At 42.2% G+C, this 15128-nt stretch overlaps 1 protein-coding gene across 1 annotated transcript in view; it reads left to right on the top strand.

Annotated features, from left to right (window-relative positions):
• The window catches only part of LOC104325162 (cytosolic phospholipase A2 epsilon-like), a 37501-nt gene extending 23415 nt beyond the window's left edge, over positions 1-14086 (top strand). The window contains exons 13-21 of the mRNA XM_069784387.1: positions 807-943; positions 1922-2144; positions 3628-3742; positions 4834-4971; positions 6388-6495; positions 7707-7898; positions 8690-8856; positions 10187-10373; positions 11534-14086. Coding sequence (XP_069640488.1) covers positions 807-943; positions 1922-2144; positions 3628-3742; positions 4834-4971; positions 6388-6495; positions 7707-7898; positions 8690-8856; positions 10187-10373; positions 11534-11742 — 1476 coding nt within the window. The 3' untranslated portion in view covers positions 11743-14086. The remainder of the gene's footprint in view (positions 1-806; positions 944-1921; positions 2145-3627; positions 3743-4833; positions 4972-6387; positions 6496-7706; positions 7899-8689; positions 8857-10186; positions 10374-11533) is intronic.
• Positions 14087-15128: the final 1042 nt, after the last annotated feature.

The following is a 15128-nucleotide window of genomic DNA, read 5'->3' on the forward strand; positions in this document are numbered from 1 at the left end:
AGCAAAATGGGCCATATGTATCTGTTGTGCAGGTACCAGCTTGTCCATGTGTCTTAAGTACATTTGCTTCTGCTGCCAAGGTTTGTTATTGCAAGAAACACTAGTTGCAGTAATTGTGTCCTTCACAACTGTCAATTTGGAATTTGTCAGATTTGAGGTGTGTTCATCCCTGCCATCCTATGCTGTAACTGGCTTGGTTCAGAAATACTGTATGCAGATTAAATACATTACATAGCAAAGATTTCTTCCCTTGTTCAAATTTTGTCATTTTGTGAGAGTTCAGGATAAACATCTCTGAGTGCTTCTTATAACATCTTCCCTTTCTTGCAGTTTTGAAATTCCTTAAAATAAATACAGTTTACTTCAAAGTAACTTCACGATACTGAGGCATAACAGCATTGATGAGCGTAGCTTAACAACACTGGCTGTGAACTGGGTGTATTTCTTCATGGGGTTAGTATGTGGATTTTCATACAGTAGTAGTAGATGTGTGAAATAAGAAAAAAGTGGCAAAGGAGTAGGACGTGTAGAGAAAATACATTGTTTCCTCCACAGAAAGGTTTCTTCTTGTTCATCATCTGTGCCCCTATTTGCCCTAGAGATGGGCAAGAACCCAGGTTTGGGTTAATCTCTGAACCCATGTTTATCCAAAGGGAAGCAGCAGAAGCAGTCATTGCTTGGTTTTGGAGCCTTTCCTTCTGAAAAGGGACCTGAGCTCTTAGTTCAGGATCTGGGCTTTAATTGCAGTCTGGGATGCGATGTTGAACGCTGTTGGTGTGAATGTCCCATCCTCCTCTGCCCAACAGGTCCCCGTTGTGGCTATCATCACGACAGGTGGAGGACTGAAGTCAATGACAGGACTATACGGCAGCCTCATGGGACTGAAGAAATTAAATCTCCTGGACTGTGTAACATACATCAGTGGGCTGTCCGGCACCACGTGGTAAGCCAGCTTGTGCAGAAGGCTTGACCAGGCCTTTTGAGGGTGACGCCGCTGCAGAGGGGAGCTTCCGAAAGCAGACAAGATCAGATTTTCTTCAAACATCATAGAAACAAAATGTTTCTCAGTAACAGGCCATTAAATATTAGCTTGATCTGATACGCCAATTTTTTATTAGCAATTCTTTACTGTGCTTTTCAACTCCACCTTTGCAGCAGTTAAATATGTATATGACAATTACACCTGTCAAAATGGTTTCTTAGTAGTTATTGTGGATGTAACTGTGGATGCCCATAGCATCATGTCTCTTCCTCTCTCCGCTGATGTCCCAGTTGTTGTTCCCAGTAACTTCTGAGACTGGCTCTGCTTTCTAACTGGTCACGCAAAGAAAACTGCAGGACAGTGCACACTTACCCCTGCAACCTGTCAGTTTGGGAAGGGACTAAGTTCCCCTCGGCAGCATTATTCCCTGCTCACAGGATGTACAACTGCCGAACATCTGACGGTCCTACATAGGGAATGTTGGTAAAATAGAGGATGGTGTTAATATAAAGCATAGTGATACCATAAGATTAACAGTAAGTGATACAAAGCCAAGAGACAGCAGCTGGTGTGAACTGATTTGTGGTTCAAAAAAAAAAAAACAAGCAAAGAAAATTTATGATAATTTTCTGCTCAATTTGTGCTTCAGACATGTACCTATGTTCACACCTGGCAATTTTATCTCTTAAGCTGCTGCCAGTTCTGTTTTAAAAAAAAAAAAAAGAAAAGAACATAGAAAAAGACCCTTATGCTTCAGGGCCATCTTTAAAACAGTCATAGAAACTCTGGAGTGTTCATTCTGCTGGATGGAGCAGCAGAACGAGAGTATGTATGAGCAGAAGTGCATCCCTAAATGTAAACCTCTGCCCCCAAAGGCACAAAATTTCAAGTCTTTTTCTGCTCCTTTTGACTTTTGCTGTCTGTATTATCTTTCTCCAGGACCATGGCCAACTTATACAGAGATGCCTACTGGTCACAGAAGGACCTAGACTCGCATATTGGTGAAGCCCGGAAACAAGCAACCAAATGCAAGATGGGCTGTTTCTCTATGGATCGCATGAAGTACTACAACAAGCAGCTTTGTCAGCGGAAAGAAGAGGGTTACAGGACATCATTTATAGACCTTTGGGGGCTCATGATTGAGTACTTACTAAATGATGGGGTATGATGTATATTCCATTTCTTAGAGAACCATGTATTTTTCTCTTAGTGAATGGAGAGGAAACTAGCCCATCATCTGAGAGAATGTCCCTCAAAACAGAGTGGAGTTCTCCTTGTCAACAAACTCTCAGAATTTTTAATTTCCTTTAATGGTCTGCCTAGGGAGAAATGCATCCTATATGTTAATAAATTAGGTTATGGATGCAGCTATTTGAACTCTGGCTGGTATTTAAATAGAAGCAGAGGCAATCTCAGGCAGTCTGCCTAAGGTGCAGATTATGCATGCAAAAATTGTTCAAGATGCAAAGCAGAGTAATCTCAACAGTGTGAAAACGATCTGAAGCAAGCATGAAACAGCTAGAGTGCTTGGTGATTTGCATCCACTGGCAGGTAACTTGATCTGCAGGAACACTAGAGGCAGGTGCATATTTTACTTTTGCTGAGAAGGACTGCTCAGTCAGTAGCTGGTTTAAGTGATATTAATTTTTACAAGCAATAGCAAAGTTGCTTTTCTATTATTTGAAGTGGTTTCTACCCCTACAGTACAGCAGTCCACTCCCTCTTCTCTCCAGCTGGACCACAGTTCAAGGATGTGTGCTTTGGCACTTGCCAAGCGGGAAGGGAAGAGTGGTTGGGGATTGAACAGAAGTGTCCTCCAGTGGGAACAGAAATGCTGCAGTCGTTCAGCCTTTCATTTGGGTTTATTTATTTATTTATTTTTATATAAGTACATATATATTATCATATATATGTAAACAGAAAATAAATACATACAGAGAGGAATACTAAACAAAGGTATAAACTGAATAGCTGCCTCTCTTTTAATATCACCTGGATGAGGTCCTCCTCACAATCTAGACAAACATCTTTCCCTTGAGCAGTGCTGACTATTGCTATGTAACCATTACCCTCTCCCTAATCTGTCAGAACTAGCTCCTCTTAAATTTGTCAGCAGTTCATGAGATTTTGTGTTTTTTACAAACCTCTTTAATGACAATATGCTTTTCCAGAAAAGAAGGGAAGCTGGGTGGGATGCAAATAATTTGCTACCAAATTCCAGTCCCCTTGCAACACTGGACTGTGATAGCTGTTGTGCACTAAGAAAGGAAACTCAATGCCGACATGCTCAATGGCTTTCTTCAGCCCCAGGAGAGCAAGGACTGCTCACTACGCTCCTCATCCTAAGGGGCAGCTTGCCCTTTCTCCTGCTTGCCAGGGCAGTGCTTTCTAGTATGTACAGACATGTATGCAGAAGTAGTTTTCCCTCTCTGCATCTTTTTGTGAACCCATGCACAAAGTCAGGCTGGACCCTGGGAGACTGGTTTGTCACCGGTGGGTGGGTGCCTGCAATACTCTGTGCAGTGGACCTGCCATGGCATGTCCTGCATGCTGGGGGCAGAGCCACGCGGCTCCTCCAGCACTGGGGCCATCGACCATGCATTGTTTCCATCTCTTCTCACAAAACTGTTTTTCTTCAAAACCAGAAAGACCCCCACAAACTTTCAGAGCAGCAAGAAGCACTGTGTGATGGCCAGAACCCACTGCCCATCTATGTGTCAGTCAGTGTCCGGGACAGCTACAGCACCAATGATTTCAAAGGTAAGGATGATGCTTCAGATCCTGTGGGGCTAAAACTGGCAGCTGAATTCCTGTGATTCACTCTTCTCTGCTGGGCAGCACTTGGAGAAAACAGTCCTGGTGTGTTACTTGCTTTTTGGAGAAATAACCATTACCTCCATGCCTTACAGTTTTAATACAAGAGCTTTTTGAGATCAGCATTTCACTGTCTAGACATACACAGTCAAAATCCTGCCAGAAAGGCCATTTTTGAAATATTATCTGATCCATCTTGAATAAGAAGTACTGGAATTTTCCGAGAATTAAATACTGCTTTTTGTCAATGCCCTGTTATAGTTTCAATATGAAGAAAGACCACATAGTTATGATAAAGTTTGGGAAAGCATCCAACCTACTCCCAACTGAATCTTTTGCTTTGCTCATTGTTTTGGTAATTTTTTTCCATGAGGAGAAGCAGCTGGAGGAGGAGAAGAGGCGGAGAAGAAATTCAGATCGAATTTTTTATGGTTGAGGTGAAAAGATGAACCACTTCTGAGTGAAAAGGAAATTATGGTCCATAATCTTTCTGTCCCGGTCTTTGCTCACACTGCAGTTATATCAGAAATCTGCACTTCACTTGGAGAGGATATACGAGAAAGTCAAAGACTAGTTCTGTCTTCCTTAGTAGCACACATACAGAGTATAACTGGCCTCTTACAAAAAGCTCCCTTCTGAAGGGCGGAGTACCTGTCTTTGTACATAACCAGTTTATTCAAGGGAAGTTAAATTATCTGTACTGATAACAGTGGAAGTATTTTCACCTAGATGTGGCATACGCAAGGGCAGAGTGAAACCTTGCGCACGCAGGAGAACCCTGGACTGGTGCGTGCACATGGGGTGTGTACGAGCTGGAGCCTTGCCGTGCTTGTGCCACCGGCAGCACCGCCATGAGCAGCGTAACTGCCTCCCCATGGTCACAGTGTCTGAGCTCATCTGCCTGGCCCTGCAGGAGGTCACATATAAGCAAGGCTTTGCCAAGGCAGCGTAGCAAACAGAAGTCAGGCCAATGTGTGCCCCTCTCTCCACGCCCGGCTGAGAGCCCTCTTAAGTGTCCCATTGTGGCTGTATTGCAGAGTGGGTGGAGTTCACCCCCTACGAGGTGGGACTTCTGAAGTATGGCGCGTTCATTCGCACAGAGCATTTCGGAAGCGAGTTCTTCATGGGACGCTTGTTAAAAAAGCTCCCCGAATCCCGGATCTGCTACCTTCAAGGTGATGTATTGCGTTGTCTTGGCATGGAGGCACTTTGGAGGGGTGCAATGCTGTTAACCAAAGGGTAGATGTTTCTGGTCTAACATACTGAATGCTGCTATGATATCACCTGCTGGGAAATGGCAATGGGGGGGTAGTTTGTTCAAAAGAGTACAGTAAAAAATCCCACATCTTCAGTTTCTTGTCACTGCCTTGGTCTGCGCAAACTTTTTAACGTTGTGTGCTATAGATGGAATAGATAAGGCTCCTTAATTCTTTCCTTGTAAGGAATAGTTTCCACTTCTTTGGTTATTCTTCCAATTCGTGTCCGAATGCACTCCAACTTAAGAAATTTTGAGACAGCAGGAAACCTGCAGCTGTGCTTCCACTGTGAGGTTTAACTTCAACTCCATGTAGAGAATCCCGTCTACTAAAGATGCAGGCTGCCCAGGATGAAAAATGAGACCAGAAGTGAAGGGTCTCTGAATCTCTCTGGTCAGTCCCTGACTTGTACTGATGGGTGTTTGTAAAAGTAATAATATCCCTTTACCGAGGAGTCAGAATCACTGGCAGGTGAACACAGAGCAGTGTGAGTTCGATTTCAGTCATCTATTCTTACACTTCTGCTGCTTAGAAGCTCCTTGGTTTCAGTAAACATGCTGTGATATTAAATAGTCCATAATCCCAAGGAGTATCTTTAAAATAATACCTCTTGGGCTGGCCCTTTTTACCTGGTCCACTACTGGGGAAATTAATTTTCTACATACTGTACTGGTATCTTGTGCCCCACAGAAAATGAAGAAGTCCAGTTGTGGTAGACTAATTAGAACACATATTTAAATTTACCATGGCAGATGAAATGGTGGCATTGTGTTTTGTCAACAAAGCCACCAGCACCCCTGTGGGGAGGCAGAGAGGGGCAGGCCTGGATGGAAAAGAGTGTACAGTGGAGCAGGAGCCCACTCTGTTTGTGAGCCTTTACATGCTGCAGTGTGAGATTTTCTCTTACAAACCAAATGGCTGAAAAGTCAGTTCATCCCACTGTGAAATAATACAGGGCATATGAAAGCTGATGAAAGTGTGTGCAGAAAAGGAAGCTGGAGTAAGGAAGACAGGGATGGAAAGGATGTTTTTATGATGTCTGCATTATGTGAGCTCTTATTTCCCTTCTTAAGTGAGTGGTTTTTTTCCTTTTACTTCTCTCCCACTCTCCTCTCTCTTTACCATGTGTCAGAGCCATGCGGTGGGTTAGGCACAGAACTGATGGCAGCATGACCTGAACCAGTGCCGTAGAAAGTTAAGAGGAATTTAACAGCCCAAAAGTTTAGAAATATTTGAATTAAGACCATTCAAAAATTAATCCAGGAGGTTAAAATAGAAGGACAAAGGCAGTTTCTTGTTAGAATGTGTCCTTGTGTTCACTAATTTCTTTTACAGGTATGTGGAGCAGTATATTTTCTGTGAACCTATTACAAATATGGGGACTATCCCACAGTTCAGAGGACTTCTGGATGAGGTGGACACAAGACAGAATAGAAGAAGTTGGTGAGAAATTGTTAAGCCTTTCACTTACGGTCACTTAGTCTTCTGGATGCCTTTTGGCATCATCCTGTCAACTATGTTGAAGCCAGCATCATAGGATCCTCCCAAGAGATAGCAACTTCCCCTCCCACCATAAAGACTGAGAGGAAGAGGGTAATCAGGGAAATGCTGCTGTAATTACCAAAGTTACTAAAACCCTACTGATTAAAAGGCTCTGTCCTTAAGAGGAATTTTTACAGGGGTCATGCATTTCTCAGGAAGTGTTTTGGCATTGCTCATTCATACTCAGCCATACAGAACCAAGAACCAGTGGCAGAGAATAAAGTTATTTTTACTGCCTGTGCAGAGAATAAACCTGAATATCAATTGGTTAATCAATATTTCCTGGGTTTATATTCTATTACTCGGTACGGTAATTACTGCACTGGATTCACCTTGGCACAAAGATAAATGAGGCCCAGAGGGTATTTTCTGAAGCAATACAGAAACCATGGTTTTATTGCTAAATCATTTAATATGATAGTAACTATAATTACAGACATCCTGAAAATAAAGAAATACATCTGTGCAATCATGGAAACCACCAAGCCTCTCCTGCTGCATTGTCAGCCACTTGGTCCAGCAAAGCAGGTTGTGATTTCAAAATACCACACCTTGTGCCGTTTCTACTTTTCACCCACATATGTGGCCATGTAGTCACCCTGAAAACTACTTGTAGTTTCTAAATACGAATGTATGCCCCAGGTTTCCCTGGGATGCTCTCACTGTACTGATTAAGCATATGGTCATGTAGCCATGGGTGATTATTGGGTAGAAGCTGTCACAGTTGCAATAGACCCCATGGTGCCCTGTTGTTGCCCATCTGACTGAGTGGGAGCATACGATTCAGCCCCATATTCTCCATGCTTGCCTCTGTTTCATGATATCTTCCTGTGAGGATATGTAACTTTCTGACAGGACATTCTCTGAATTGCTTAGTTCCCTTAAGGTGTCCCTTTTCCAGGACTAAAGACTGCTTCTGATGAACTGTCTTCAGGTCAAAGCTAAAGACCATCAGCAGAACTTTGTCCAGCAGCCACTCCTCTCCTTCAGAATAGTTTTTGTGTGCTTAGTGAATCATCCCAGAACACCCCCTGAGATCTCCTGCACACCAGGACAACCAGAAATGAACATCAATTAACAAACAGTTCACCAATCTTTCTCCCCTCCTCTAGATGAAGACCCAGTGTTGCCTACAAGACCCCACGAGCTGAGGACCCGCATGTACACTCCTCCTGGCCCCCTGTCCAGTGCCCTTCGGGGAGCATTGACTGACCGCTTCTCCGTTGCCCAGCACCACAATTTCCTGAAGGGCTACCAGCTGCATAACAACTACCTGGAGAACAAGCACTTCTGTCGATGGAAAGGTAATGGAGGCTAATATTTAACAGGCATCATTTTCAGGTGGTTTTGGGGTGGGGAATTTAGGAAAGAACCCTGTCAGGCTTGGCAGGGGAAAAAAAAATCTCCTGAAAGGACATTTCTTTTTTGAATGGAGAGAAGAGACTAAGACTGCACTGTTGCCAGGTATTTAAGACTGTTTTTAAATGTAAGCATGTGTTTATGTGGTTTAGCTGAGATCTCTGTGGTCCAGACTGAAAGGGTAGGCTTGCAGCCCACAGAACCGAATTTAAAGAAACAAAGAGCAGAGTGAACATGGGAGAAAGCTTAACTTGGCAAGACTGTGCCTCTAACTTCAGATGCAACTGGAATATCCCAGAAAATATGACCTACAAGAGAAAGCTGGAAGGGAATGGGGCTTTGTAGCCCAAAGAAGAGGGGAGTGAGGGGGAGGCATAAATCCAAATGTAAAAAGGGATGGGAATATTTTGTTCTCCAAATCAATGATGGACAAAAGATGAAACAATGATTGAAATGAAGCAAGGCAGATTTAGGTTAAGTATTAGAAGTAGCTTACTGGCACTAATGAGTATGACAAGTTACTGGAATATATTGCCTGGAATCTCAACATAGAAGATTTTTCAGAACAGAAGCTTAGGTGGCATTTTGCAGACCTTCCCACACCTATTTGACAACCCAGTAGTGTGGCAATTAAATTAAACCAGGCCTCTGGGACAGTCAGTTCCACCTTGAATTTCTTTTTCCAGTCAAAATACCTACAGATAATTTCTTATTCCAAGAAATATTTTCCTTTTAGACACTGTGTTAGACTCACGTCCCAACCAGCTGATGCAAAATTCTGATCACCTGGGCATGATAGATGCTGGATTTTTCATCAATACCAGCAGTCCACCACTTTTAAGGCCACAGAGGGAAGTGGATGTCATCATATATTTAAGTTATACTACTGGATCTCATATATCGGTGAGGAGGATCTTGTTACTGTGTGTTGTCTCTCCTTTTGCTTGTAAATGTCCAGCCTGTAGCACCTGGAACTGCTAGTTATTTTAGCTGTTCAGTTTTTAACTACTGCATTCCCCTACCTTTTTCACTGTAGTGATTAATATCATTCCTATTTCTTCCTGCCACTCCTGGAATCTCTCTTGCTGGTTTATAAACATGTTGAATTATTCAAGAGGACATCAGCACAGTCTCTTTCAGAATGCTGGGAAGAGCCTCTTCTGCTTTATGCTGAATCAAGCAGGTTTCCAGACTCTGCACAGCAATATGCATAAAGATGAAGAAGTGATTTCTCCTGACTTAAGTTACAATATAAAAGGGGTTAAGTGGATAGTCAGAGGCAGATCATTCCTGGGTTGACAAATAAGATGCTACTAGGAAAATTCAATGACAAGCACCTTCCTGCAGAAACTTCAGTTTCATGGAAATAAAGTTAATTAGCTGTCTATAAGGCCTTGCAGAAAAGAAATTTGGGTCTTTATATCTCAGAAACTGAGGTTAGTTAGAAACTTGCTATTAAGCATCTTGGCCCACTTAAGTGGAATTATTTTTTGTGAATGAGAACACGTGTGCTGCTGTTAATAAGCCATATGATGCATGAGACACACACATAATGAAGTTTCGTTTCAGCCTCATACATTGCCTAGATTAATTTTATGAAGAAAGGCTGCTGCAATTTTAAGCACTTTAGTAGAAACTGTTTCCTATTTGATAGTGTCCAATGTTAGGTGGTGCAGGGTAAATAATACAGTACATAGTAGGACATGATATCGTGTTGAACATTTCAGGGAAAAGGTACAGTATAGCCTAGTACTTCAGACTTTCTCAGTAAAATATCAATCTCGGTTAACACGGTGGCCATAGTGCCTGCACAGGCAGAGACGTAATTGCACATTCAAACTCAAATGTCTTATCTTCTGGCTTCCAAGCACATAATAAGATACCTTAAGCATTTTCTTGCTGTGTTTTTCTTTTCTAATTAATTCTATACAATACATTAAACATAGGCTCTTTCATTTACTAAAACTACATGCTTTACCTTAAACTTCTGCAAACTGCTTCCATTTTTTAAAAAGCAGAGTCCTGGATAAATTCTCTAACTCTGAAATTGTGTTTACAGCTTTTGATTAGCATTCTGGTTACTGTGTGTGGTAATTATGTGTAGAGTAACCCTTGATAAGAAGGAACTCACCCTATCGATCTGAGTCACTAAACCTTAATACTAGATAAGAGTTTGGGGGCTTTAAGACAGCTAAACTGAATTCCAATGCTGACTATTTCTGTGATAATCCAGTCTCTAGATAAGGCTTACAAATACTACTCAGAGCAGAAAATCCCATTCCCCAAAATTTCTTTGACTGATGAAGATAAGAAAAATCTGAAGGAGTGCTACCTCTTCCAAGATTCAGATTTGCCAGGATGTCCGATCGTGATTTTTCTTCCGCTTGTGAATGACACCTTCCAAGAGTACAAAGCACCTGGTAAGTTACAAGTGATGGCAAAGCATTAAACAAAGAACACCACTACCTGCTTCCCTGACTCAGACAGAGCCTTTTTCTCTGCTGATGGCTATCTTTGCTGGCTGGGTTCATGGTGGAGCACTTTAGCTAATTAAAATTTTTTTCCCCATCCCTGCCAAAGCTACTATGTTCATTCATGTCATCCTTGTGGCCCTAAGAGGACAGACACAGCCCTTGTCTTCCAGATGGTGTTTACCTTCATGTCTCTCCCATTTGTGACATAAAGTGTTGCTAGCTAACTGTAAAATTTTTTTCCTGGAAAATATAGCTGTCTCAGATTATTTTCCCCTGCATACATTGTCTGTTGTCCAGGGATTTCATTCTACACTTGAGGCGGCATAGTGTCATGTATGAACAGGGTAGGAGCAAGAACCTAGCTTTCAGGCTGAACTCCTGCAATGTCAAGATCATTGTGTCTCCTTTTGGTACAGCATCAGCCCAGGGGTCATTTTGCTCACTGTGCTGTGCTTGGGGCCTGTCATTCTTTTTCTGCCAGGCTACCTGCTTTGTATTCCTCTCCTTTACTGCCAGTTACTAGGATGCATTTCCTTTGCTCCTTGGTAGCAGGGAGGTAAAGTCTAAAATTCTGCTTTTGTGGAGTTGGGGAGATGCAGGAAATGGAAAGGCAGAGATGGATCCTGGTGGCAGGCCCCCTGAGACTGCCTTCAGAATTGCAGGAACTTTAAGTTTCCATATATTTCTATTATTCCTTTCTCACTTAAATTCTATTCTGTTACTAGCAACTTGCCTCCCTCAGCCAGGGTTCATAGAGGTCCCAACTGCTCAGGATAAGACCTGCAGTGCACCTGCAGTGGCTATCGGAGTGCCCTTTCAGGCTGATACCCTTGACTGACCCATGGCTTTAATGAGTCAGATGTTTAGGAGTAAGCTGTAGATGACCATTACAGTGCCATCCCTCACCTCTCCCTTCTGCCCTCATCATTTCAGGCACCCAGCATTCTCTTGACTAGGGGTGGGGGTACATGACCTGCGTTATTCATGCATTGAAACCCTATGAATTTTCTTCTGGAGAAAAGTCCCCCTCTTTGGGCTGCTGTGGACAGCTTGTCACTGACTGAGATAAACACCACGTCACAGCAGCAACTTCTGTTTCTCTCCAGGTGTCAAGCGCTGTTGCTCAGAGATGGAGGAAGGACAACTTGATTTGACCAGTCGCTTTTCCCCCTACTGCATGTTCTCGGTCAGGTATACCGATGAGAATTACCGCCGGCTGCTGAACCTCAGTGAATACAACATCCTGAACAACTCACAGATGATTATGCAGGCCTTGCAGATAGCGATGCAAAGGAGGATGCAAAACATGTGCTAATCACCCATCCCACTGCCCCTATCTTCTGTCATGCTCTAGGACACAGAAGGGACATAGCTTTTTGAACACTGGCCGTTCTGCACTACAGAAAGAAACTAGCCCAGGTGGCTCAGTGGTTTGTTGGGGTTTTTTTCCATTCCCAAGAAATGGCCTCTATAGGCAAAGACATTGCCTGGGAAATTTTTACGTATGCTTTGTTCCCTAAATTAAGGTTGTCTGTAGAACACTCTTTACTAAAATACTTGTTAGATTTTAAAAATAGTGTTATTTTAAGCCTAACTTATTATAATGTATGACATATAGAAAAATCATTTTTTACCACCACAGTGCTACAGTAATGCAACCCAGCCAACACACCTACAGGCCGTAAGAAAGGGGTATAAACTTCTGCTCCCCACAATTCTTCTTCGTGGAACACAAGGTGCATCCAACCCTGGAAAATGAAGAAAACCTGAGACACGACTGGAAGCTGGTATTGGATCTCTGGGTCAACTCAGTTTTGCAGGTGTCCTGAAGAGCAGCTGCAGAGGTTGGAAATGTAAGAGAGACAAGTGTGTGCACACAGCCAGCCCCATGAATCGCATCCACCTCCTGGGCTCTCTTGGGCTGTGAATGAATCGTACGTAGATGGGAAGGAACAACTTAGGAGGAAGTGGTGTAAGGTTTTTCAAGTAGAAATTTTTTTAAAGTGAAAGGTGTAATTTGGGCACATCAAAATTTCCTGTGAATTTATGTCAGTTTTGATTGTTGTGACAGTATATAAAAAAGTCAACATTTTATTTTGACGCTTTCAGAATAAAACACCCTGGATTTTTTTCTCCCAGTTGAGTTACTTCTTATATTAAACTTTCTTTCTTAAATTATAAAGTGCTTGAAATGAAAATATTTTACTTCTATTAGACAATGAAAACTTTGTTGTTTTACTCAATGCAATTTGTTTCAACAGTTTAGGACATATGCTCATCAAGAAAAAAGCTTATTTGTTTAGTTCTGCCTGTTCAAACTGTGCAGATAAAGAGGATTGAGTTAGTCTGCAACAACTAAGAACATCTTAAAACAATCTGAACAGACCCTCCGTGCGATCTAGCATAAATCCACCAATAACATTTGTTGTGGGTTTGCATTTTTAAACTTTGTCCATTTTCCCTTTTATGGAAAATATTTTTTCTGGACTGCTGAAAGTGCTGAGGGTGAGCTGTAAAAATTATAAATCCATAACAAGCTTTGCATTCCAGGAGCAAGTCAAACTAAAAATACTTTTTTTTTTATTAATAAGTTTTGTGGCCTAATGACAAATAGGAAAATTTTGAACAAAGAGTCTATTCAGTGAAAAAAAATCTATCAACTAGATGTCATAATCTAGGGCTAAAATAAACCAGGGAAAATGCTTGAGTGAGTTGAAACATTTCATGTTAATATTTTACAAAACATCTTTGTTTTGAAACATAGCTTCTTTTTAATAGACCACCTACCTCATCAGCCCAGGGAACCCAACCTGAAAATAACAGGTTTCATTTACAGCCAAATAACATGTTTGGCTTGGTGCAAAATGGCACTCTGAGGATTTTCATTTTGGCAAGAAACAATGACAAATTATCTTTACAAAGTGGTTCACAATGACTTTTGCTGATACTTTTGGCATTTATGATGTCAAACCAAAGCCTACTTTTTTGTGCAACTGTAGCATAATGTTGCAAGCCTAAAGATCAGAGCATAAATATTAGCATTTGAAACTCTTTAGATTTTAAACGAATATGCACTTCTGCTGTGTTTTTTTTTTTTGTTCTATAGTAGTTTCACCAGTCATAATCATAAATACGGTGCTATGTTAACCCTGGGAATTGCCTCTATTTGAACCTGAAATCCCTGGTGTGAAAAAATAAACACAGGTTTTGGCCATAAACTCATGCCACCTCCAGCTCTGAGGAAATGTTATTTACACACAGATATTTCTTGTATACAATACCGGACAATAAAGGCTTGTTTTCAAAATGAATATTCTGCCTTGCTCCGCATATTCAGGCATTTCAGTAATATGCTCCAGGTTCACAGTATGTTCCTTGTTCCAGGAAAACAAAACTTGTTGTTATCTTTGCAAAGAGCATAAGATTATACCAAATATTTGCTGTGAGCATTGTGGGTAAAGGAATGTCTCAGAGACAGATTGCAGGGGTACAAAGCGAGCCATGGTCCCTCCCTCCCACAAGGGCTGTCTCTGATGTGGATTGCAAATGTTATTTGTGAAAATGAGAGGTTTTTGGCCATTGGCACTGTGGGAGTGACAGCCTCAGAGCCCCAGTCCTGGTGAACAGTCTGGTCTATAGCTTAGCCCTTCAAGGAGATGTTGTAATAAAGCACTGCCTTTAACTATGACTGAAAGATGCCGATGTTGCCAAGGGTTTTCTATGACCTAATGAAAAATGCATTTCATCAAGCTACATCATTGCAGCTGGCACACGGAGGAAACATGCCACGTATGTAGACACAACTCTTCCTGATGTTGTGAAATAACATAGCCTACAGCAAAAATTTATTCTACCAAGTTGACCGTGATGACTGTTGATATTATTTTGCAGGGGAATGCTCAAAGGGGAACTGTGCTGGCTGGTAGCAACATTTAACCAGTAAGCTCAAGAACGCTCAGGGAATGGGTAACTTTGTGCTCATAGACAGTGTACGAGGAGAGCAGGGAAGCCAAAGGATTCCCTTGCCCCAGAGATTTTAATTTATGACCTGTGGAAGATACAACGGCTTTTGGCTGCCCTTTTTAATCCTGTTCCAGTGAGTTGGGACCCACGCCGGTTTCGATGGCCCAGGGCTCAGTTGGGTGCTCACAGAGGCAGGTGCAGGTGTCTTGCTGTGGCGGTGGCTTCGCAGGTGTGCTGAGGATGGTGCAGAGGCTGGTGTGCAGCCGGTGCTGAGTTTTGCCTCTGGCTGGCAGGGTTTATTGGGTCAGACACAGGTGCTTAAATGCAGCTAGATTACAGCCAGAATCAGCCTGAGCTGGAAAGTGGTGCAGAAGTATTCACAGGGGCTGGAGCTAAGCTAAGGAAACTCATTGCTTCAGGACTCTTCGTCTAAACAAAAATAATAATAATGAGCCATAGGAAAGAAGGGGGAAAGGATACAACTTGAGGAGAGACCCAGCCCTGCTGGACCAAGGCTGAGTAGATACAAACCACCATATGAGTGTGTCTGCTCTGCACACCTAGACCTGGGATTGGAGCGATGTGTGGTACAGAAAGCCTTAAACTGGTTTTTGCAAGAACCAATTTAGTTTGAGCGCAATAGTGTTGTCCCTTTTTTTCATTAGCTGTTTTATCCTATCTCCTTACTGTCACAGAGAACCTAAATCCAATTAATGTGCTGTTGCTGCATCTTATTGC

This window comes from Haliaeetus albicilla, chromosome 5 (assembly GCF_947461875.1).
Source record: "Haliaeetus albicilla chromosome 5, bHalAlb1.1, whole genome shotgun sequence".
NCBI lineage: Eukaryota > Metazoa > Chordata > Aves > Accipitriformes > Accipitridae > Haliaeetus > Haliaeetus albicilla.